A 26419-nucleotide genomic window follows, 5' to 3' on the forward strand; every position below is an offset into this window, starting at 1 on the left:
GCTAATATATTACAGTGAGCGTATAATGAGGCTGAAGGTCTACTGGAAGTGAATCTTCTGCCATCTTGGGCCTAGTCGGTTCTAACCAGTTTTATGTCATATGCTCAATGTCTATGTCATTCTTTTCAAGTTTGTGCCCTGCCCCCTTCCCTGCTGTCTCACTATTCAACCAACAGAGTTCACAGGGGCTGCAAGGTAGGAAACCACAACTTTAATGGGAAGCTCGAGATTCCCTTTCATTCCCAAGACTCTTAACATTTCCCACTGATTTGCCTACATGGCCTCATTCTTCCAGTTAGGCATGCTTAACGCTCTGGGCATGCTCTTTCTATGGCTGTGCATTTTTTGCTAAAATAATCAAATATGCCAGTAGGGCTAAAGGAAACAAAGCAGAGCCACAGATAAGACATTTTCCCCGGTGCATAAAATGCAAAGGGGCTCTTAGCAGAGATGGCATGCTGGACGTCCAAGAGGACTGGGGAGACGTCCATTACAGAGTAGGTTTGCATGAACATGAGAAAATTGCGTTCCCTAAGGATATAGTCCTGGCCGTAGTCCTCTTGCACGTCAGGGGTGAGGTGGTCCAGGATGTTTTTCTCCAGCTTGTCCCACATGTCACTCGTGCCTGCGATGTCTGAGATGCAAGAAAAAAAGAGAGGCTCTGATGCTGGGAAAGCTAAAACAGGCATGTCCTACCCCTAATTGGGAAGAAGGCCCTTGTGAATTGGCTTCTGTTGGGAAGGATATCCCCAAATGCCTTTTAAAGTATGTGCTTTATAATGGCAATTCTATTCTTTTAAACATACATACAGAACAGTGCACAGATGAATAGGTTTCCACAAACCGAATAGCTCATATAACCAGCAAGAAAAGGACAAACCAGCCTCGGCCACCTTTCCAGGAGCCACTGTCAGATGAACAGAGTAGAGTAGCTTTGCCTGACTGTAGACATATGCATACGTGGATGCATGTGTTGTGTAGTCAGTAGCTTTCCATTCTGTAAAGATGCCATAAATTATTTATCTATTATACTATGATGGGTGTTTGGGTTGTTTTCAAGTTGAGGCTTTTATGAATAGTGCTGCCACAAACATTCTAGTACATATCTTTTCATGACTATTATATACAATATAAAATATAATGTATATAATATATATTATCTATACAATATGTATATACCTACATATATATGTACACATATAATTTTTTAAAATATAGCAGTAACGCCTGCTTCTGTGTATAAAATTAAATATATAATGTTGGGAGTTCCCTGGTGGCCTAGTGGTTGGGATTCCGGGTTTCCACTGCCGTGGCCTGGGTTCAATCCCTGGTCAGGGAAGTTCCCGCAAGCCATGCGGGCAAAAAAAAAAAAAAAAAGGTTAAAAAAAATATGTAATGTTGAGCATCATGCTATCTATTTTTTTTTAAAGTCTTTCTTGAATTTGTTACAGTGTTGCTTGTATTTTATGTTTTTGGTTTTTTGGCCCCAAGACATGTGGGATCCTAACTCCCTGACCAGGGATCGAACCCATACCCCACCCCTCCCATCCCCCCCAACCCCACCCCGGCACTGGAAGGCGAAGTCTTAACCACTGGACCACCAGGGAAGTCCCTCATGTTATCTATTTAATAAATATAATTTTAATTTCATCTTAAACAATACATTAAATTTTAACATAAATTATATGTGATTAAATATATAACCATATATTTAATATAGAAGTAAATTCTTGCTTATTATATAAAATCTAATAGTATCTATATAGTTACTTTAAAATATAGTAGCAATGGCTGCTCATTATATAAATAATGAATAATAAGTAGATGCATATGTTTTTAAAATTAATCTCCTCTGAGGAAACTTACAGTATTGTGTGTCATTCTACACTCCCTTCTTGCTCGTACAAACATATAGATATGTTTGGCTTTGGCTTAATTTTATTTTACCAGGAACAAACAAAACACAAAAAGGATCATACTATACGTATTTTCCAGGAATTTGCTTTTTTGTTTGTTTGTGGGTTTTGATTTTTGTTTGTTTGCTAAGTAATGAATCACAGACCTGCCTCCTGGTCAATGGCTATAGTTTGAAACCAGAGCAGCAGAATTTTCCATTGAGCAGCTTTTAGTCACCATTTCTCTATCAAAGGACTTGCCAGTCGTTCCTAGGTTTCACCATTTCAGGGAACGCTGCCGTCACCAGCTTTGCACAATGTATCCTTTTGTTTTTCGGCATTCACTTCTTTAGGCTACAGTCCCCAAAGGGTGGCTGTCTGGTCAAAAAACACATTCATTTTGAATTTTAACAGCTAGTGCCAGATTACTTTCCAGAAAGGTTGCAGCAACCCACACTCCCTCCCACAAAGTGTGTGATTGCTCAGGGATTGCTGTGGGGATGAATCTGCTAGCTTGGGTGACTCCTGGATACCAGGACTGCAGGGGAGCCTCACTATGAAATGTAAGCCAGTGAAATCCAATTATACTCATGGAAATGCAAACGGAGTTTCAATTGCTCATTTCTCTTCATGAAGGCACGACCATACTCAAAGAAATGATTACCCTGACAGTTACTACTCCAGAGGCTTCTGCATCTTAAAAAACATGTTCGCATGTACTATTGTTCCTCCAGCTACTTCTGCCCCAGTCTCTACTCTCACAGGGGTTTCCTTTTCCTCTCCACTTCCTCCCTCTTTAAACACCTCATGGACTTTCTAATCACTCTTGTGCCTACCCTGTCCAAAATCCCCAAAACTCTCTTTATTGATGACAAAGCCACCACCCTTTTGTCAACCTTCATCTGCCACTTTTTTTGTGTGTGTGTGGTAGGCAGGCCTCTCACTGTTGTGGCCTCTCCCATTGCGGAGCACAGGCTCCGGACACGCAGGCTCAGCGGCCATGGCTCACGGGCCCAGCCACTCCGCGGCATGTGGGATCCTCCCGGACCGGGGCACGAACCCGCGCCCCCTGCATCGGCAGGCGGACTCTCAACCACTGCGCCACCAGGGAAGCCCCATCTGCCACTTTTGACACACACTTGCCCATCCCCTGCCACTTTGGGGCTACACACAATAAAACTGGTAACATGACGTGGATCCAAATCCCATCTCTGCCTCTTATCAGCACTGTGGCTTGAGAAATTCCTTACCTTCTCTGAGCGTTGGTTTTCTACCCATATGATGGGAATATTATGACGCCTACCTCGTAGGTGAGGATTAAGTGAGATTGTACACATAAAGTCTTAAAATCTGCGAAGCGTGCAACATGCTTGAGCTAGTTTTTATTGCAGGGTACCCAAAAAATCTGATATGTTTCCCTGAATGTCTTCAGGAGCTCTTTGTGTCCCTAAAGATTCCTTTCCTCATCCCCCACTTTAAATGTCATTCTCCAAACTTAAGTCCTCAGCCCTCCACTGTCTGGCCTGTTGCCTTTAGAGAGACCATCAAATATCAGCTTTAAACTGAGGACATCCTGATATAAAAGAAAGGACCAGGCTCTGCACCTAGGGATCTGGTTTCAAATTCCCCACCATCATGGTGTCACAGATGTCCATGCTGAGCAATATATTACCCATCCTACTTCAGTGTCCTCACCTGGTGAATGATGTCAATTAAACCTACTCCTCAGGGCTGTGATGCAGATTAAGACATATATGAAAAGGATGGGAGTAAAATTGGAATGATAATTAAGGAAACAATTTGGAATTATCCAATAAAGTTGAAGATAATTAAAATCTATGATCCAGTCATCCCATTCCTGGGTATATGTCATAGGAAAAATCACACACACATACGCCACGGTAGGTGTGCCAGAAGGTCCACAGCTGAATTGTTCACAGTTGTCCAAAAGTGATCCAAATATCCCATCGATAGTAGAAAAATTGTGGCATATTCACAGAATACTAGCAATGAAAATGAATGAACTACAGCTACACACAATATAAATGAATTGTGAAAACATAATGTTTGGTGAAAGAAGCCAGACGCAAAAAAAAAATACACATTGATTCCATTTAAAGTTCAAAAACCAGTAAAGCCAAACTATTGTTCGGGGATGCCTGTGTGCATGGAACATTGTCAAGAACAACAAATAAACGAATGTTACAAAAAGTATGACAGGTTACCTGCTGCAGGGAGGAGAGGGCTAAAACTGGAGAGGACCATGTGAGGGCTTCTGAGAGCTGGCAGTGTTTTATTTTTTGATCTTGATGTTAAGTACATGAATTTTTATAATATTGATAATTTATTAAACTATGTGTGTATATGATATATTTCTCAATTTAAAAAATAAGATCAACAATATCAGGAAAGAATGTACGGAAAATGGCTAGTGCCTGATAAGAACAGCTGCCCAAAATGCTAGCTATGACAACTTCAGTGAGTCCTTGAAACTGTAAGTTAACTGCAGGGTTGCTCTCTGGTCCAAAGGGAATCTTGCATCTGTGTGTTGGAAGTTTTCGTTGGCTGTGTCACCAAACTCTCAATCCTCCTGCCAGGTTCAAATTCAAATTCATCATTCTCCCCTTCCACTAGCTGGCAGGCAGCTTTTTGTGCTCTGTCTCTCAGGCTGCCGTATTCGGCATCATCTTGGACCCACCCTCCTTCTCCATCAACTCCCCTCAACTCTCCCACCTGCCCAGGGAGTCCCCAAGTTGGAAACCCCTCTCAAGACTTCACCTTCCCTCCATTCCTGCTGCCCTGGTCCCGCCTCTCAACCTGAGCGGCCCAGGTCTCGTTCCCTCAGTTTCCTTCCCAGATGAGCCCGTTCACCGAGTCTTCGTGCTCCTCCTGGACAGCTCTGGGAAATCCTGGCTGCTAAATGCTTCAAGACAAAGTTCTGCTTTTCTTTTAGATTTTTATCTGGTGCATTTGGGTTAATATTCAGACCTCTAGGGTTTGTTCTTTAGTGTGTTAGGCATCCCTCCCAGTGTGTGGCCTTTTATTAGATATGCTCTTTTACTCCTTCACTTAGATCACCGATTACATGGTTGATGACCCAGAACTAAGGACTGAGCCATGGGGGTCATCTACATCTGCTCAGAGTCCAGAAATTCAGGGAGCGGAGAGGAGAGGATGGCCATCTCCTCCCGGGGTAGAAGGATGTGGGTCATGTCCTTCAGAGGGGAGGAGGTTGTGTTTGAAAAATACATAACATCAAAACTTAATTCCTTGGTGAAAGGCGGCAGGGGAGCAACCGTACACTGCAAAACCTGACACCTGCCCCTCTATACTTAGAAGAAGCCCACCCATCCCAACCCCTCTTTGGTCCACCACTGAGGGGTTTGTCTTGAACTCTGTCAAAACAAAGGACCTTCAGCATCCCTTCCAGAATGAATATTGCAGGGCTCTTGGCCTCAGATACCTACTTGTTCGGAAGCCTCCAGGCTGGATGACAGAGACTTTAACTCCCCATTTGGATAGCTCTTGTCTCATGACTGCTGAAAACATGGTCAGAGCTGCCTTGGATGAGCTATAGGCTGCCAACTTCTCCATTGGAACCCCTCCTATGGGAAGAATGGGAGAAAAAAAAATCAGGTCTGATGTTTTCATTTGTTCATCCACTAAGTATTTAGATGGCACCTACGTCATTCCAGGAACTGGTATCAGTGGTGACTAAGGCAGAGGAAGGAAGACAAACGCCCTCTGTATGCAGGTGAATGCGTATTCTTGGTCACGTCATTGTCTGGCTTCCTTTGCTTTTGCTTTCCATGCCGGCTTCATCACAGCTGGTCCAATGGCAAACCAAGCATAAGGCTCAATCTCTCCCAGCTTCTAAGCTAAATGTGGCTTAGGCGGGATAAAGAGCATCTGCCCCAGCCTCTGACCTTCCAGTTTGGCCAACCTACATTCTGAGATTCTGGGTGGACATATCTTTGGGGAAGTGGGGGCAGAGTGGGCACCGTTCTCTCCATTACAGAACTTGTAGTTGAACAAATTGGGTTTAATACTTGTTGCAACGAGGAGAAACACACGCCATAGGGAACCGTGGGGCATCTCTGTAAGAGGGTATGAGCAGTCAGAATGGCCATCATCAAAAAGTCTATAAGTGATAAACGCTGGAGAGAGTGTAGCAAAAAGGGAACCCTATTACACTGTTGATGGGAATGTAAATTGGTGCAGCCGCTATAGAAAACAGTATGGAGATTACTTTAAAAACTAAAAATAGAGCTACCATACGATCCAGGTATCCCACTCCTGCATATGTATCCAGAAAAGCTGAAAACTCTACTTTGAAAAGATACATCATACACCCCAATGTTCATAGTAGCACTATTTACAATAGCCAAGACATGGAAACAACCCAAGTGCCCATCAACAGAGAGTTGGCTTAAGAAGCTGTGGTATATACATATACCATATATATGAAATGGAATAGTACTCAGCCATAAAAAGTAATGAAATATTGCCATTTGCAGCAGTATGGATGGACCTGAGACTATTAGTGAAGTCAGACAAAGACAAAATTATGATATCACTTTTATGTGGGATCTAAAAAATACTACAAATGAATCGATATACAAAACAGAAACAGACTCACAGACATAGAAAACTAACATGGTTATCAAAGGGGAAAGCGGGGGGAGAATAAATTAGAAGTACGGGGTTAACAGTTACAAGCTACTATACATAAACTAGATAAGCAACAAGGGTTTATTGTATAGCACAGAGAACTATATTCAATATCTTGTAATAACCTATAATGAAAAATAATTTGAAATATATATATGAATTACTTTGCTGTATACCTGAAACTAACACAATATTGTAAATCAACTAAACTTTAAAAAAAAAAAAAAACTCAGTAGACAAATTAGATGGTAGTTCAAACACAGTTGAGAATTTGTTACCTAAAAGCTAGATCTGAGGAAATCACTAGGGATACAGAGAAAGTGGAAAATAGGGAAGAGAGGTACGGTAGGCAGAATAATGGTCCCTCAAAGATGTCCAGAGATGTCTCTGGAACCTATGAATATGTTAGATTATATGGAAAAGGGGGAACTGAGGTTGCTAATCAACCTTGAGATCATGAGCTTAGCCTGGATTATCCAGGTGGGCCCAATGTAATCACAAGGGTCCTTATAAGTGAAAGAGAGGAGAGAAGGGCATTGGAATGAGAGAGATGGCCCGATGTTGCTGCTTTAAAGACAGAGAAATGGGACCATGAACCAAGAATGCAGGCAGCCTCTAGAACCTAGAAAAGACAAGGAAATGGATTTGCTCGTAGAGCCTCCAGAAGGCATTCAGCCCTGCCAAAACATTGGTTTTAGCCCAATGAGACTCATTTCAGACTTCTGGCCTGCAGAACTATAAAAGAATAAATTGGGGGTTAAAAAAAAAGAGGGTGTGAGAAAGGGCTTATTCTAGGAGGGCTGGCTAGGGCTGGGAGCAGATGCTCTTTATTCCACCTGAATCACATTTCTTTTAGAAGTTGAGAGAGATTGAGCCTTAAACTGCGTCTCTCATTGGACCAGCTGTGAGGGATGAGCTATGGAAGGCAGAAGCAAGGGAAGCCAGAAAAGTGGTGTGACCCTACTTGGGATAGGGTTCTCTGCAGATGTAGTTAAGGTACAGATCTCAAGATGAGACCATCCTGGATTAGGATGGGTTCTAAATCCAATGATGGCTGTCCTTGTAAGAGACAGAGAAAGAGAAGACACACAGAAACAAGGGAGCAGACCATGTCAAGATGGAGACAGATTTGAGTGATGCTGCCACAGACCTAGGAGTGCCTGGGACTACAGAAGCTGGGACAGGCAAGGAGGCATTCTCCCTTACAGCCTTCAGAGGGAGGTGGCCCTGCCAGCACTTTGATTTCAGAACTTCGGGCCACCAGAACTGTGACAGTATAGATTCCTGTTGTTTTAAGCCACTAATTTGTTACGGCGGCCCTAGGAAATGAATACGGGTGTGTTCCTGGTGTTTTTTCACTGGAAGACATGAGATTATGAAGGGGTTCAGCGCACCCAGGAGACCTCATGGGGAACCCAGGATGACTGAGCCCATGACATTAAGGGTCCCAGGTTTGGCAAAGATTTCCCTGGTCAAAGAAGCATCCACTGGCTGAATTGATGAATGAACTGTGATACAGCCATACAATGGAATACAACTCAGTCACTAGAAGGAATGAACTTGATACACACAACAGCATGGATGAGTCTCAAAATAATTATGGTGAAAGAAAGAGCCGGACAGAAAAACAGTATGTATTGTATGATTCAATTTATTTATAATTCTAGAAAATGCAAACAAATCTATAGTGATAGAATGGATCAGTGGTTATCTGCTGGGGGGCCAGGGTATGGGTTAGAATGCGGGACAAGGAAGTCTGGGGAATGAAGGTCATGTTCACTATCTTGATTGTGGTGATGGATTCCTAGGTACATATCTATGGACCTTGAGGGCATTATGCTAAGTAAAGTAAGTCAGACAGAGAAAGACAAATACCATGAGATCTCCCTTATATGTGGAATCTTTTAAAAAAAAAACTACAAAAAACGCTAATTCATGGATACAGAGAACAGATTGGTGATTACCAGAGGTGAGGGGTGGGGTGCTGGGGAAATGCATGAAGGAGGTCAAAACGTACAAACGTCCAGTTATAACAAATACATTCTGGGGATGTAATGTGCAACATACTGACTATAGTTAACAGTACTGTGTTGTATATTTGAAAGCTGTTAACAGTAATTTTTTTTAATAAATTTATTTATTTATATTTTTTATTTTTGACTGCGTTGGGTCTTTGTTGCTGCGCGTGGGCTTTCTCTAGTTGCGGCGAGCGGGGGCTACTCTTTATTGTGGTGTGCGGGCTTCTCATTGCGGTGGCTTCTGTCGCTGAGGAGCACGGGCTCTAGGTGCACGGGCTTCAGTAGCTGTGGCTCGCGGGCTCTAGCGCCAGGCTCAGTAGTTGTGGCGCATGGGCTCCCTGGCATGTGGGATCTTCCCGGACCAGGGCTTGAACCTCGTGTCCCCTGCATTGGCAGGCGTATTCTTAACCACTGTGCCACCAGGGAAGTCCAAGATAGTAAATCTTAAAAGCTCTCATCCCAAGAAAAAAATTGTAACTGTGAGGTGATGGATGTTAACCTTATTGTGGTAATCATATCACAACGTATACATATAGCAAATCATGCGGTACACCTGAAACTAATACAATGTTATATGCCAATTATAGCCCAATAAAACTGGGGGAAGGGAATATAGGCATTGAAGTAGAGATACTAGAATAGCTAATGTCAATTATCATCATTATTCTTACATGATTATTAAAGCTTTGGTCTGGGACTTCCCTGGCAGTCCAATGCAGTGGGCGCGGGTTTCATCCCTGGTGGGGGAACTAAGATCTCACATGCCGCGTGCGGTGTGGCCAAAATGGAAAAAAAAAAAAAAAAAGCTTTGGTCTGGCTCACATAACTTCCTTTTGAGAAAAACTCATCCTTACCTCCCTGTCTTTGTAGGAAGGCTGTCAGTCAACGGTTCTGTCCTCATTCAGAGAGGCAGCCTGACCGATCATAATACCCCATCCCCTAGACCCGGAGATTGGTTTGGGGCTGGGCACGTGACCTCAGCTGAGCCAGAGTCCTGATCTAGATCGTGGTAAGGAGATGCTTTTATGGTTTATTCCTGGCTACTTAAGTGTGATAATGGTGCAACACCGGCACTCCCAGGGGCCATTTCTGCCCCCACACAGGAGAAGGGAAGCAAAGGGAAGCAGAGGAGTGAGAAGGGAGTTCAGAAAGCTGGAGGTAGGTGTTGAGGACGGAAACGGGGAGTGGAGGTGGGGGAGAGTTACGATGACTCGAAACTTGGTTCCAAACAGTCGGTGAGCTAATCAACTCCTTCTCCCTTCTTTAAGTCAGTCTGAGGTTTGGCCCTGTCACTTAAAAGGAAGAGTCCTGAGGCTTAACTGCTGAAATTTCAGTATAGTATCTGCCATCAAACATTCAGCTCTGGTTCCCATCTTGTCACGTATGACCAGCTGATTCTTGTTTAAGTGATTTTTAGTTTCACCAAATCTTAGTTCAAAATCCAATTCCTTCCTTTGACTGGGGAGGACGGCCAAAGAAGTTAAAGCAACTTGTTCAAAGTTTCAACCCAGTCTGTGCGGTTAGGCTATGCTCATTTCTCTACGGTTTTTAGAGGTGAGGTGAGCTTGGCCAGTTGGAAGGAAGGTTAGCAGAGGGCAGCAGGTAAAGAGCCAGCTTCTGGAGCCAACACGCCTGTGTTCAAATCCCAGCTCTGCCATTGATTAGGAAAGGCAGTTAAAGTTAGGAAAACCAGTTTATGTTTATGTGCCTGTCTTTTAATCTGTAAATTAAGAATAATGATAATACACGTATCACGGGGTTGTTGTGAAAGTTAAGTGAATTAATATATTAGAACAGTGTTTTGCACAAAATAAGCTCCCTATTAGGCCTTCCTATTATTTGCCAAGGCACTGGGATTTTTAAAAGCTCCCCCAGGTGATTCCAACGGGCAGATAGGGTTGTTAAACACTTCTAGAGAATATCTATGATTTTTTTCCATTTATTTCTGTCCTCTGGACATGTAAATATTAATACAGCTTGGGCTCTGGAAAAACTGAGATCTCTGTTTGGGTTGTGGAAGTTGTGATCTCAGAAGTTGGATAGTAACCTGGCAGTGCTGTTTGATCCTTGATCCAAGTCTCACAGATGTGGGGCATAAGGTATGTTGTGTTTCAAGAGACTGAAATTAAAAGAGACTTTCTAGTGCTATGCTGGAAGAAAGTTTTTCTGCTTATATGTTTGGTTTTGCTTGTTTGTTTTTGAGCTACATATGCCTTGGTCAAAATATATTTCCTTTAAATTATGTTGAGCGAAAGCCGGTTTCAAAAGGTTGCATACTGTATGATTCCATTTATATAATATTCTTGAAAGAAAATTACAGAGATGGAGAACAGATTCGTGGTTGCCAGGAGTTGGGGATGGGGTGAGTGTGTGGATGTGGCCATAAAAGGGGTATCTCAGGATCGTTATGGTGCTGGAACCATTCTGTATTTGATTGTGTTAATAGTTACAGGAAGCTATACGTAGGATAAAACTGCACAGACCTATAAACACACACACACATAAATGGGTGCAGATATAACTGGTGAAATCTGAATAAGTTCTGTGCATGGTACCAATGGCTTTGACATCGTACTGTAGTTATGTAAAATGTTATCATTAGGGGAGTCTGGATGAAGGGTGAACAAGACTTCCCTGTACATTTCCTTTCAGCTTCCTATGAGTCTAATTATTTCCAAATAAAAAGTTTTAAAATGCATACTCCCTTTAAGACATGCTTAGGTGGCTTCCCTGGTGGTGCAGTGGTTAAGAATCCGCCTGCCAACGCAGGGGACATGGGTTCAAGCCCTGGTCCAGGAAGATCCCACATGCCGCGGAGCAACTAAGCCCGTGAGCCACAACTACTGAGCCCACGCACCTAGAGCCCGTACTCCGCAACAAGAGAAGCCACCGCAATGAGAAGCCTACGCACTGCAACGAAGAGTCGCCCCCACTTGCCGCAACTAGAGAAAGCCCGCGTGCAGCACCAATGCAGCCAAAAATTATCTTTAAAAGAAAAATTAAAAGACACGCTTAGGTCAGGAGAACTGCCTAGCTCCCATGTAGGTCTTCGGCCATACCAAGATCATAAAGTCTCCTAACATTTTGGTAAATAAAACTAAAAAATTAAGTTTATTGAAGTTTGGCATGGGAGGCCCAAAAATCAAGGCCTGGCTAATTTGAAATGTTAAGACGTGAGAGAAGCGCCCTAAGCAAGCTAGAGCTTTTGAAACGTTTTCTGCCAAGGCTGCAACCAAATTTAAAGTGACAATATACTTCTTCCTCACTCCGTTCCACGCTCACCCCCATCACTGATGGACGTGGCTAATGCAAAGGCAAAACTTTGCCCTTAGAGCAGTACTCGCTTAGGAGGTATAAAAACTGAATGCTGGGGTTCCCCCCAGTCGTTTCTAAGTAGCCGGTGCTGGTAAATGGCTCAGAATATGGGGTGACCTTGTTATTCAGTGACTTAATGGAACACCTAGTCAACAATGGGACGTGTTTTAACCAACCACGTACAGACCTGTGGACTCTTTCCATCCTTCATAACTGCAAATCATCTAGCCCTACTTGGTGTAGCTACCATGAAGGCAGCATCCCCCTGTCTTCTAGAACATACCAGTCCCCCCCCAACCCAGCTTTTCTGCCTCGGGGAACTACTCAGTGAATCTGTTCCCTGGCAGGAATAAACTCAGCATTCATGTTTCTGATCACTCTGGTGGTCCTTGTCTTTCTGGTGGTCCTTGTTTTGACCTGATGGCATACTGTTGGCCGTGGCTAACACGGAGGGAAACTTGAAATTATAATCCTGGAGCTTACAGAATTGTGAGGCCCTTTCCCCACAGCCCCCTCAGGGGGCTCGGTCCTGGTCTTTGCCTGACTCCTTTGGTGTGACATAAGCAACAAGTTAGTAACATTTCCCAAGGTTCTAGCATTCAAATGTTCTTGATGTCCTCTGAGGTAACACAGGGCCTCAAAACACTCCTCCTAGCCATAATGATCAGCACCTACCAGGAGATCCTCTTGTTCCTGACCTAAAGCTAACATATGACCATATAGGAATTATGGAAAAGAAAGGGCTTTCCAAGCGAGTGCTCTATTAACAGGACAGAAATATTGCAGCTTTTCAGCCTGAGGCTGTATAGGTAAGGTGTGATTTTTTGATTTATAATAAATATGTATTTGGTCATGGTTGCCGTTTCTGGCACATGGCTTCTAAAACCCTGGGAATTTCCTAAGTGATGAGAGTGGCAAAGGTTAATGAGGACTTTTGTTATGTTAATGGCACGAGAACCTCTCCTAAGGATGGGCGGAGGGCTGGTTGCAAGTGGATCCAATTAGAGGGGTGGAACTTTCAGTCTCTCCCCTGGGAGGGGAGAAAGATTGAGATCAATCACCAATGACTAATGATTTAGTCAATCACATGCTATAAGGAAGCCTCCATAAAAACCCCAAAGGAGGGGGTTGGGAGAGCTTCCAGGTTGGTGAGCAGGGAGATTTGGGGAGAGTAGTGAGTTCAGAGAGTGTGGAAGCATCACACCTTTTCCCTGTGCCTTGCCCTGTGTATCTCTTCATCTGGCTGTTGATTTGTATCCTTTATATCCTTTGTAATAAACCAGTGAGTAATCCAGTGAGTAAGCAGGTTTCCTGAGTTCTGTGAGCTGCTCTAGCAAATTAAGCGAACCCAAGGAGGGGGTAGTTGGTACCTCTGATCTATAGCAAATCGGTCAGAAGCACAGGTGATAACCTGAGCTTGCCACTGGCATCCAAAGTGGGGTTGGGGGGCAGTCTTGTAGGACTGAGCCCTAACCTGTGGGATCTGATGCTATCTCCAGGTAGAGAGGTAGAGAGCTTCAGAATTGAGTTGAATTGTAGGACACCCTGCTGGTATCTGAGCATTGCTTGTTGGTGTTGGGGTAACTCCTCTCTCCAATATGGAACCAGGTGCAGGACACTTGTATAGGGGTACCAGGGTTCCATGCCCACAGCAGCTTTCTCATTTTCTAATACCTTCGCAAGCCAGAACACCCATGACCTTGTCTCAGGAGAAAGTAATGAGGGCTCCCAGCTGGTTTCTGCCTCCTCCAAGGTCAACTGGACTCAACTCAAGTAACAAAGTCCTGGGAATTCCCTGGCGGTCCAGTGGTTAGGACTCCGAGCTTTCCCTGCCGAGGACCCGGGTTCAATCCCTGGTCGGGGAACTGAGATCCCACAAGCCATGCAGCGCAGCCAAAAAAAAAAAAAAAAAGGAAAAAAAAGTAACCACCACCTGGTGGTCAGGTGGTTAAGATTCCGCGCTTCCACTTCAGGGGGCGTGGGTTTGATCCCTGGTTGGGGAAGTTCCACATGCCGCGTGGTGCAGCCAAAAAAAAAACCCAAAAACTTTAGGCATGGTTAGCAGAAATTGGAGACTAATAGCATCTGGTGGTTTCCTTGTAATTTGACAATCTCTGGGGATTCGACAACTGTTTGGTATCAAGATCAATGTCTGGGACCTTGTTCAAAGTGTGATTGAGAAGCAGCAGCTGGGAATCTGTTAGAAGTGCAAGCCCTCAGGTCACACTCCAGAACCCCTGAATCAGAAATTCTGGGGGTGGGGCAGAATTTTTTTCTTATTGTGGTAAAATACATAAAACATAAAATTCACCATTTAACCCTTTTAAGGTGTACAATTCAGTGGCTTTTAGTACGTTTACAATGTTGTACAACCAATAGCACTATCTAGTTCTGTATCTTCATTGCCCCGAAAGGAACCCCCATACCCCAGCCCCTGACAACCACTAAAATGCTTTCTGTCTCTGTGGGTTTGCCTGTTTTGGACATTTCACATAAATAGGATTGTCCCAAGATATGGCCTTTTGTGTCTGGCTTCTGTCACTTAGCACAATCTTTTCAAGATTCACCCTTCAGAGTATCAGTGCCTCATTCCTTTTTATGGATTAATAATATTCCATTGTATGGATAGACCACATTTTGTTTATTAATTCATCAGTTGATGGACATTTGGGTTGTTTCCATCTCTGGCTGTTATAAATAATGCTATGAATACCTATGTACAAGCGTTTGTTGGAGCACCTGTTTTCTGTTCTCTTGAGCATACACTTAGGAGTAGAATTGCTGAGTCGTAACTCTGTGTTTAATTTATTCAGGAACTGCCAAGTGTTTTCCACAGAGGTTGCACCATTTTACGTTCCCACCAGCAACTCAGGAGAGTTCCAGTTTCTCCAGACCCTTGCCAACAAGTGCTGTTTTCTGGTTTTTTGATTATAGCCATCCTCGTGGGTGTGAAATATTATCTCATTGAAGTTTTGACTTCCTGCAGTCGTTATTATGTAGCCTCCTGGTGTATCAAATGCATCTGAAGTTTGAAAAAATTGTCCAGGGACCAGTAGCAGTCACTTAGGAACTAGTTATAGAAATACAGAGTCTTGGGCCCCCCTCAGACCAACTCAGTCAAATTCTGCATTTTAACAAGACCCCCAGCTGATCACTATACACATTAATGTTTGAAGCACTGGTGTAGGAGGCAGCCCTAAATTGCTCACACTTCCTAATCATTGCTTAAACGTACTAGCGTTAGGGTCTGTGTTTTTTTTTGCCCTCTCCGCCGCCCCCCCCCCCGTTTCCCTGGTGTGTTCTTGCTTGGTAATCTGGAAAAGTGAGAGGAACCCAGAATTTGGAGTTAAATAGACCCAGTTACCAGCACTGACTTCATTGTTTACCAGTTGGATGATCCTGGGCTAGAGTGTGCTTGATCTAAAAAGGAATCAGTATCTGCACCCTGCACATGTTAGAACTGAATGACTTCAGGGGTGTAAGCGTCGAATTCAACTCAGCATGAAGACGTTCACTCCATCTTGCTCTCCCCTCTCCCCCTTACCCTACGCTAAGCCCTGGCTAGCGTGAGAGTTTTAAGGAAACAAATCTCAGCTTTGGCTTCCTCTCATGTCAGTGAGCAGCTGAGACTGGCTGAATGATTTGCCAGATAATTCCCTTAAGGCAGCCAACTCGGCAAGAAAAAAAATCCAGGAATGATCCCCTTGTCAACTCCTCCGGACTAAGTAAGACCAGGCTCAAGTTTGGAACTGTGAAATCTGCCGGATACCTAAAATCTGTAGACTTGTAAGACTCTCTGAGGCCACTTACTTTGGTGTCAAGTAATTTTCATGCATTTTAAATAGCTCGAAGTGATGGGCAACCATTACTATCTCTCAGTAGAGAGGTCCCTGTTACTAGGGTACTTTCTGTGTACCAGTAACTGTGCTAAACACTCAGAATCCACAATGCATTTAGATCTACAGTTGAGACCAGAAGTTCTCAACTGGGGCTGATTTTGCATCCCACCCCCACCCCAGTGGACACGTGGTAATACCTGAAGGTCAGCACTGGGTGCTACTTGCATCTAATGGGTCAAGAACACAGATGTTGCTAAACATCCTAGAATGCATCGGACAGCCCCCCACAGAAAGAATTAGTCTCCCCCAGATAGCGATAATGTTCAGGTTGAGAAATGCTGCCTTAGACTCGGGAGCTGTGTCACCCTATCACGACAGAAGATGAAATGGACACAGACAAGTGGGGTTACTTGCCCAGTTCACCCAGCTAGTAATACAGGAGCACGATCCAAAGCACAACGGGCTCAAAATCCCTGAGGCCTTAGTCGTTTTATAAGGTTTGCTTTCAGCTGTTCTCGTTCAATCACAGCTTATGACATAACATGGGTATTTACTCTGCAATTTCTTAAGAGGAAAACTGGCCAGAAAAGACTTTTAGACCTGTCAAACATAAAGATTTTTCAAGTGCCCTTTGTACAATCAATCAAAGAGTCATCTCCCACTTCCTACAATCCTTGGTTAAATATTTATCAAACTTCCTTGCCAGGATTTGGGTTAAAGAGCTATTCTATTTCTGTGGGAGGGATGATAAACATGATTACAGGGGGGTGGAAAATCCTCCCAGAGAAGATGTGGTCAAATGTGGAAGTAGTGACCTGTTGGGCTTATTTGCCCAGGAGCTAGTGTGTGACAGCAGCAGGATGGAACAGTCCCAGGTGGCAATGCCAGCAGTTGGCAGGATAAAAAGCCACAGGTGCACACAGAGCCAGCCTCTTCATGGCAGATGGCTTTTGGGTCTCTAACGCTACCACATGCCAGGTGCAAGGCTGATGCTTAAAACCGTGTCATTTCATCTCATCTCACCACGGCCCTAAGAAGAAACGATCATTATTATCCCCATCGGAAAATGCAGAAGCTGCAACTCAGAAGTTCAGGACTTTGTCCTAGGTCACTCCATTGTCAGTGGTAAAGACAGGATCAAAACCTAGGCAGTTTATCCCCCCTGAATTTTCCAGCTTCTGGAAGTTACCTGCATTCTTTGGCTCATGGCTCCTTCCTCCATCTTCCAACCTCTCTTTGAGTCTGACCTTCCTGCCTCCCTCTTACAAGGATTCTTGTAACCGCATCAGACCCACCTAGATAATCTAGGATCATCTCTGCCTTTCAGATCCTTAACTCAGTCATACCTGCAAAGTCCCTTTTGCCAAGTAAGGTCACATATTCCAGGTTCCAGGTTTTAGGTCATGCATGTATTTGAGAAACCACTATTCTACCAGACCAGTTGCCTACTCAGAGTATCCTGAGACACGTGCTTTGGGGTTATTTACTACGCAGCAGTGGATAACTTGAACAGAGTCATCAGTTCCATCTCAGCTCCTCCTGGCTCATGCAAACTTCCATGATAAATCTACACCATTGAAATTCTTGTCATGCAGAGGGTGGCCGAGGTGCCAGACTCAAGACAACCTGTGGGTCAGGGCAACCATGAACTCCTTTTGGAGAACACTTACTGGCCGTCTCCCTCTCTCTCCATACCTCCATCTTCAAAATTAGAAAAAGACCAGGGTGAACTCCCAAATAAGTACGTTTTCCAAAATTACTATTACATTAGCTTTGCCAAGAGACACATCATCAAGTTGGCATCACATTGGATGTGAATTTTGTGGATTGGTGGTTGGTTATATAGTGTCTTTTACACATGCCATGACTTTTCTGATTCTTGTGTTACAGTCTAGCTTCTTATCCCCTTGCTCAAAAATCTTTTCCATTGTTTTGCAAAACACTCATCAGCAAAATGCTAGGGATTCTGCTGAACTCCTCTGCCCCTCATCAATGAGGGAAACTATAAGCATGATTTAAGATCTTTGGCTCCTGTCCTCTTACAAACACCTGCCCTGTCGAGTACATACGCTTCCTTTCTGTTCTGCTTTCATGCTATTGTTTTAACAACTTTATAAAATTCCCTGGGTGGTTTCTGAGTCCTGCAAATGAACCTATTTCTAGAGTTTCCTTGAAACATAAGGATTCAAAGCTGGATGTGATGAAGGAAGACTCCATACATCTTGGTGACTGACTGGGTGGGAGAAAGGAGAGAAAGGCACAGGGAGAAACAAATCCAAGAAGGCTCAAAGCTCTGAAACCTAAAAGACTAGGAGATGAACAGAAAGAAGTCAAGAGAGGAAGCTCTGAATGGCTGATAGAAAGTTTAGCTTCAGACATGTTGACTTGGTGATGATGGTAAGATACTGGAATGGAACTAGTAAGGCTGGGTATAAAAGATTATGCATGTCCAGTGGTGAGAATAGGACTGAGATGTGTGATTTATTTTAACGCTCAAACATTTTCCTCCAGTGGAAATATGTGACAAGTCCATTCAAAGTCTTGGCTTAGAAGAAGTTTTAGAGGTCAAGTTGAAGGTGTATGAATGGGCATCCTCTGTAGCGTAAATTCGTCACTTGCCCATTCATTCATCTGCACACTTGCATTTTTTCATTTATTAATTGAGCTACTACTTCACGCCAGACACTGGGCCTATAGCAGGTAGTGTGCATATCAGTGATACATAAGTAAAATCTTATGAACGAATCTTATGCTAAAAGTTGAGAACCAAGAGAGGAAGAGAAAAAACTTCCTTGTCACTGTGTCAAGGAGAAGGCAATGATAAGTCTTTTCAGTAAATATTTGTTGAATGAGTGAGGCAAAGGAGCATGTGAGACTTTTCCAGATGTACCAGATTGTACCAGGGAACTGAGAAAAGTGAGGTTTCTACAGAGGTCAAAACTGTAAAGGCTAAGTTCAGAAGAAAGTTAAGGGTGAAATATTGCAAATGTATTTTCTCAGGATTTGTTTGCTTTAGCAAGGTAGCAAAATAATTGGAAATATTTTGGGGTCCTCATAAAATTTGAAATACAGTACTCATTGCTCTTAACCATCTTAGACGTCTCTCTCTCCATCCTTTCTCCTCCTCCCTCCCTCTTTTCCTTCCCTTCCCTTTCCTCCCTTCCTCCTTCCCTCCCTCCATCCCTCCCTCCCTCCATCCCTCCCTTCCTTCTTTCCTTCCTTCCTTCCTCAGGCCAACCAGCAACGCTAGTGACACACTCACATAGCTAGTAAGTTAGAAGAAGTTGCTAAGTTAGAACCAGGGAAGAAAATATGAGGGACAACAATGATTGTCTAGAAAATACACAAAAATGACTCCCTTAAAAAAAACAACAAAGAAACCACAACCAACCAACCAAATAGTTGGATCCTTTATTTTAAAAAAAAATATATCACTCAGAACCAACTGATCCAACAGTGAAGAGTGGTATTCCTCAATGTGAAGGCAGGATCCTGGAGTCCAGAGCCCACCCTCTTGGCTTCCCTCTCACCCGTGCAGTGGCCCAAAAGACAACCCCATGGACACCACTCAAAGCTGAGTAAGGCTCTGAGGAACCCCAGTTTGGAAATATCTGTTCTAGAAGAAACAATCAGACATCACATGCATGGGCATTTTTTATGGAAGGGAGATCGTTAAACCCTTGACTTGTTGACTATCTGTTCTCTGAAATGGAGAGAGATGAGTTATCAAATGTCACACCCTGCCCCAACTGCCTTGAGATTGCAGAACGATGGGAATCGTCTTATGGAAAATCCTAGCAGGCAGCCAACTGAGACACAGGGCTCTGACAGTGCCAACAGAGTGAAGACATTTGCTGTTCATCTCACAGGAAACAACAGAGTGTGCAGAATTCAGGGAGGGTTGAAAACAGGTTCCCTGTCACGATGACGTGAAGTGTATGCAGGGTTTCCTTTCCAAATCTAGGAAGCTTGTGCATTAGCGGTCACACTGTGAAGATGTGTGAGAGCCCTAAATCCCCAGTGATGAATAGATGAGTTAGAAGGTAGGTAAGAGTCAGTACATGCAAGGATTCGAAAGGAAAGAAAGGTTTTATTGTACTCAGATCAACGGTAAACACACGATTTGACTATTCTTCACCCAGCCCTGCGTGAGAGTGCCCTGCTTTCTCGTTCAGCCCCCAGGGAGCACTGAGGGTCACATCTTGCATGACCAGCACCCACGACCTTGTGGGGAAAGGTCAACTCACCTGCCATGCTGCTGATGTTCACCAGCCTCCCCTTGGATTTCCTAAGAAGAGGCAAAAATGCCTTTGTGACTTCCACGGCCCCGAAGAAGTTCACGGCCATGCATCGTTTGTATTCGGTCATGGGAATGAGCTCCCCGTCAGTTGGGAGGCCAAGGATCCCAGCATTGTTGACCACAGCCCACAGTCCTGAGGACAGAAGGGAACAACTCTGAGGTCAGGCGAGATGGGAGAGTGGGAAGATTTTTAACCCTTCAAGCTCTGAAGTCAAAAGGGCCCCTTTGAGATTTAGGATCTAGGCAGATCACTTCAACTCTCAAACCGTAGTCTCCTTGATTACTTGTGAAATATTAAGCAATGGTTTTTTGCAGGAATATTCTTTTGCCTCAAAGCCCTTTCTTACATCCGGCAGCTAGATATTTGTTATACCTGTGGAGGGATGACACAGCAAGGAGGAGATTTAATCAAAGTCTACCTCATGTTTCTCCCTCAAAGGAGTGTGTGGAGACAGAATGATACCTTTCGGACATGCAGATATAAGACGATATATCTTATATGCAGTGCAATGGTATAAGATCCTGTCTTCCCTTTTCCTTCGACTAGAAAAGATTCCTTAGTCCGGGAAAACTAGAGCAGAATTGCCAAGAGCTAAAAAGATTGCAGAGTCCCTGAGCTCTAGGCCCTTCCCCAGCCAGCCTGATCCCCTTGACTGACCAGGATCACCCAGAGGGCTTGTTCACACACAGGTCACCAGGCCCCACCTCCAGAGAATCTGATTGGGGGTGTCTGAGGTAGGGCCTGAGAATCTGCATCTCTAACAAGTTCCCACGTGATGCTGATGCTGCAGGCCTGGACCACACTTGGAGAACCACTGTCCACAACTAGTGATTTTTCATCTTTGACTTCACATTAAAATCACCTGGGGAGCTTTGTAAAACCCCAATGCCCAGGCCACACCCGAGCCAATTAGATCAGAAATTGTGGGGTGGTGAAGAAAGGGCACCTTGGCATTAGTAGTTTTTAAAAGTCCCTACCAAGGGGCTTCCCTGGTGGCGCAGTGGTTGAGAGTCTGCCTGCCGATGCAGGGGACACAGGTTTGTGCCCCGGTCCGGGAAGATCCCACGTGCCGCGGAGCGGCTGGGCCCACGAGCCATGGCCGCTGAGCCTGGGGGTCTGGAGCCTGTTCCTACCTAGGTGATTCCAGTGTACAACCAAGCTTTGGAATCATCACCCTAAACGGTAGCAGACAGGTAATGCAAAAACTGCAGATGTTTTGGGGGAGGGGGATCTGGAGCAGAAGTGAGTGACCTGGGTCCTCTTTATTTTCTAATTTCTGGGCTTTTCAAAAAAATTAATTTATATATTTTTGGCTGCTTTGGGTGTTCATTGCTGTGCGCGGGCTTTCTCTAGTTGCGGCAAGTGGGGGCTACTCTTCGTTGCGGTGCGCGGGCTTCTCATTGCGGTGGCTTCTCTTGTTGCGCAGCACGGGCTCTAGGTGCACAGGCTTCAGTAGTTGTGGCGCACGGGCTTACTTGCTCCGCAGCATGTGGGATCTTCCCGGACTGGGGCTTGAACCTGCGTCCCCTGCATTGGCAGGCGGATTGTTAACCACTGCACCACCAGCGAAGTCCCTGGGTCCTCTTTACAGAGGAGCAACATCCGGGGTATGTTCAGCTAGATAGACCTGAAGCAGATTCTCTGAGTTCCCTGAGCCTCGGCATGGTTTAGACCAGCTGTTTCTCAAGGTGTGGTCCAAAACCAGGAGCATCAGCATCAACTGGGAACTTGTTAGAAATGCAAATTCTGGAGCCCCACCTCAGACCAGCTGGATCAGAAACTGATGATCAGAAATTGTTGTTGAAGCTCAGCACTGTGATATAACGTGCCCTCGAGGTAATCCTGATGCACACCCAAGTGTGAGAACCAGGGGGCTATGCAGAGGAGCAGAACGAGCCTCAGTGCTAGCAAAAGCCCAGAAATGGCAGGAGGCACCAACCCTAACAGTGCCTTTCTGATGGCTTCCAAGAGGTAGGTAGCAGCCAACCTGCATGAGGACTGGACAGAGCACTGGACATCTCAGCAGAGTCCAGCATGAGGCACTGACCATTGAAGATGAAATGTCCCATCCCCAGGAATTTAAGATGCTACCCTGGGGAAATGGGATAAAGCTCAAAATGACTGAAACAGTTTTCGCCACGTGGCAGAAAGATGGCTCAAAATAGAAACTGCACTGTCTTACAGAAAATAAAATGACATTTCTTGCACACCTGAGTTGGTGGTCTGACATTTACATGCAATAATGATTGGGAGCATTAAGTGAGATGATGCCTGGCACGTAGTAAGAGCTCAACAGCTATTACAAGGATGGTGATGGGAGGAGAGGATGCCTCTACTCCCACCTCCAAATGATGGTTTTAATTCACTCAGCCTGATGCACACCTTTGACCAGTCCACATGCAGGTGGCAGCTTGAGAATGCCCTAAAACAGGGGCCAGCAAACATTTTCTATAAAATGGTGGATAGTAAATATTTTAGCACTGCACGTCCTACTCACTCAACTCTGCCATTACAGACAATCTGTAAATGAATGGGAGTGGCTGTGTTCCAATAAAACATTATGGACATTGACATTCGTATTCCACATAATTTTCATGCGTCAAAAAAATCTTCTGATTTCTTTTAACCATTTAAAAATGTAAAAACCATCCTGAGCTCACAGGCTACACAAAGACAGGTGGAAGATCTATAGAATATTCTTTAAATGACAAAGAGATAGAGAACAGGTTAAGGATGAGAATAGGGCTCTAAAAAGGTAGCATGAGAAAGCCTGGTGGTGATGGAACAGTTCTGTATCTTGAGTGATATACATCTCATTTCTCAGATGTATATTGAGCACTTACTATATGCCAGGGGCTGTGCTTAATGTTGAATGAATGGAAAATAGGAGTTCTTCCTGACTGCTTGCCTCATGTCAGGGACTCTTGTAAGTGCTCCGTATCTAATAACTACTCCTTCAACTACCAAATGAAGCAGATAATATTACTCTCTTTTTGCTGGGAAGGTCAGCTGTAAAGAGGATGTAAGCAGGAAGTGCTTGAGGCCTCCACGGAAAACCCCCAAGTGAAGGCAAAACAGGAGAAAGCAGAGCTAAGAAACAGAGACTGGGTGCTGATGACGTTGCTTAAGTGCCTGGATCCAGACATGCCTGAAATCAACGGGCCTTTTTAGTTATTTAAGCAAAATACATTCCCTTTATGCTTTAGCAGTTTTGAATTGGGTTGTGTCACTTGCGTCTGAAAGGATCCTGTTGGAGACATGGTTCTGGTTCTCAAGGAACCTTGTGGTGAGGAATGAGAGATGGACAGATTTGTATAATTGGTAAGACCAGTGTGTGCAACGGATATCAGGTGAAGGTCCAGAACAGGAAGTGAATGATGTTACCTGGATTACGAGGAGGGTCATGCAAGAGATGTTTGAGCTAGGTCTCCTTTGAGAGTAGAGTCTGCACCTGGACAGAAGCAAGAGTCTAGAGGAATGGAGTGAGGCAAGAGGGGAATTTGGGTAAGAGGAAGCTGGACATGCAAAGATGTAAACTAGTACATTCTGTTCTGGAAACCATTCCAGAATTTACTGAGTGGACCAGCAGGTATTGCAGATTAAGGGTTTGGCAAGGGCCATTTTCCTGAAGGGCCTTCGAATCTTTGTTAAGGTGTTTGGTGGTGGATGGAGAACCACAGAACCATTCAATGAGGCAAAGCATAGGCCTTGCTCCTGGGAGGAATGCAAGACATGGAGGCTCTGATCATCAAAAGGTTTTCAGGATGGGCTTCCCTGGTGGCGCAGTGGTTGCGAGTCCGCCTGCTGATGCGGGGGACGTGGGTTTGTGCCCCGGTCCAGGGGAGTCCTGCTTGCCGCGGGGCGGCTGGGCCCATGGGCCGTGGCCGCTGAGCCTGCGCTTCCGGAGCCTGTGCTCCGCAACGGGAGAGGCCACGACAGTGAGAGGCCCGTGTACCGCAAAAAAAAAAAAAAAAGGTTTTCAGGAAATGGATGACACTATAAGATGTGCACATTGTAAAGACCACTTTCCATTTGGAAAGCAATGGGGAAGGAAAGCCTTGTTGCAAGGAGGCCATTGTGGGAGCTCAGGCGGGAGATGAGGGCCCCAGTTAAGCCACAGCTCCCTGGGGATGATAGGAAGGGGCGGGATGACAAAGATCTAGGACATAGAATTGACAGGACTCCGGACCAACAGGATGCAGAAATCGAGGGTAAGCGGCAGGTCTAAGTGACCCCCCAGGTTGCTGACTTGAATGATAGATTAGGTGGCAGTGCTGGCGTTTGAGCCAGTGTCTGAGTCGTCGGATGCAGGAGGGTAAACTGATTTGCAGACCGGCAGCAGAGAAAAAGATAATGAGGTCAGTTTTTGACAAATTGAGGTGGGATGTCTGCTAACCAATTTTATATGCCTATAGGTCCTGACGTTTAGAGGAGAGCTAGGTTGGTAACACACATTCAGAAGTTATCGTATTAAATCGCAGTGTTTCTCAACTCTGGCAGAATATTAGCATCACCTGGGGAGCTTTCAAATGTATTGATGCCTGGGACCCCCAAATGGGATCTTCTTTACAGTGGACATTCTCAGCAAAAGGAGGGCAACAGTACTGGCCTCACTGTGGAAGTATTAGCTGAGTTATTGTCTGTAGGTACTGATTTAATCTGTTGGGGGAAGGTCCCGGGTTGCGTGGGTATCACGGGTGTGTGACCTGTGTTTCAGAAAGGCCTCATGTTTGGTTAATTTTCTGCCGGCACCACCTAAACATCTTAAACATTTTGTAAACAAGGAGCACCACATAATTTGCATTTTGCCCTGCCCCCCCCCCAAGTTACATAGCCCATCCTGGGCCCAAGCACAGGTATTTTAAAACACTTCCCACGTGAGAATTCCTGGTATAAGGAGAGAACAGTACAGCGCGGGAAACATGGAGTGGGAAGTTTGGGGATGGAGCCCTCAGTAACATTCACATTTAGGGGAATGGGGGGAGGGGCGGAGGAAGAGGTTCATACAGGAGAAGCAGAAAGAATGAGCAGAGAACTAGGAGGGCAAGAGGGGGCTGGAGACCCCAAAGCCCAAGCAGGGGAGGATAATCAACACACTGAAACACAGCAGAGAAATTAAGAGCGTGGTGTTTAGGATAATACTGATTCGCTTGGCCAGACCACTTAGGGAGGCATGGTGAAAAGTGGAAACAGGGTGGCAGGGTTCCAAGGAGCTTGGCTGCAAAGGAAGAGGAAGAGAAAGGCAGTGGCTAAGGGAAGGCAGTGATTATGAAGCTATTTTCTTAAGTCTAATACAAGTTAATATCGGTGAGAGGAAAGAAATGAGGAGGGGCAGTAATTAATGGGAGAGTGACCAAGCAGATGCTGGAGGGAATGGGATGGAGAATTCTGTAAGTTCTGAGGACGGACCACACCTGACTCATTCCTAATGTCTTCATGTCTGCAAAAGGTGCCAGCGTGTGGCAGGTGCTCAGTACAGGGGTCTCCAGGTGCCAGAAGAGACTAGAGGACAATGGTAATGAGAGGCTGGAACCAGTGTTGGGCGTCTGCAAGGAGGGTGGAGGGCACTCGAGGGCGCAGGTGGCTGAAGGCAGTACCTCTGTTCTGCAGCTTTTCCTTCACTTTGCTGTGGGCATCTTTTATCTGTTGCGGGTCGGTAATGTCCAGCTGGAGCACGGAGAGACGCTTGGAGCAGGTTCTTCGTAATTCCTCTGCTCCAGATCCCTTTTCATCCAGAACTCCAGCAAATACCGTGAAGCCCAACTCGTCCAGATACTTGGACAAAGCATGGCCAATCCCAGAATCGCCACCTGCAAGGGGTCAAGGCAATACAAAGTGGGCTCAAACCACAATGGCAGGAAAAATCATTGAAGAAAAAAATCACTGCATGCTATTTATGATGGTCCATGTTCTCTGGAGAGAGTAGGTCTTGAGGAAGTTTTATTTTTATTTTTATTTTTTTGCTAAGTGAGAAAATGGGCAGAGAAGCCACAAGAGACAAAGTTCTCTGTATGAAAAAGAAAGGAGGTGAGGTAGAATTTGAGGTGGGGGCATAAGTGGGAGGAGAAATGCTGATGGGGGGGAGGGGTCCAGGAGTGGCTGGTGGCCAAAGAACGTAGGAGGGAAAACTAAGACATGTAATGGAAGCTTTTTTATTAATCTCCTCATGTAGTATTTTATGTAATAACCTCCATCACTGCATAAAATCTTCGGTAAAACATTCATTACAAACTAGTACTTTGGAGTTGGTTTCTTCATTTTAAAGATGTAGCAAAGTGTCATGTCCTGCTTCATAGTGGACCCAGGACAATAGCAGAGGCTGCCCACAGGGGCCAACTCCTTCTGGATTATGAAAGATGAAGGCTCATAGCCACCTGCCC

General features: G+C 44.8%; 1 protein-coding gene across 3 annotated transcripts in view; it reads right to left on the reverse strand.

The window, feature by feature from the left end:
* Positions 1–267: 267 nt before the first annotated feature.
* HSD17B2 (hydroxysteroid 17-beta dehydrogenase 2) overlaps positions 268–26419 on the reverse strand; it is a 62102-nt gene continuing 35950 nt past the window's right edge. For 2 of the 3 annotated variants that reach the window (XM_082863047.1, XM_082863046.1), the window contains 4 exons: positions 25637–25849; positions 19986–20171; positions 5363–5500; positions 268–634 (listed from right to left, as the gene is read on the reverse strand). In XM_082863047.1, coding sequence (XP_082719173.1) covers positions 306–634; positions 5363–5500; positions 19986–20171; positions 25637–25849 — 866 coding nt within the window. In that variant the 3' untranslated portion in view covers positions 268–305. Of the gene's footprint in view, positions 635–2234; positions 2274–5362; positions 5501–19985; positions 20172–25636; positions 25850–26419 lie in introns of those variants that run through there. The other variant, XM_082863048.1, reaches the window with a different exon arrangement.

Source organism: Leucopleurus acutus, assembly GCF_964270905.1.
Source record: "Leucopleurus acutus genome assembly, chromosome: 20".
Classification (NCBI taxonomy): domain Eukaryota; kingdom Metazoa; phylum Chordata; class Mammalia; order Artiodactyla; family Delphinidae; genus Leucopleurus; species Leucopleurus acutus.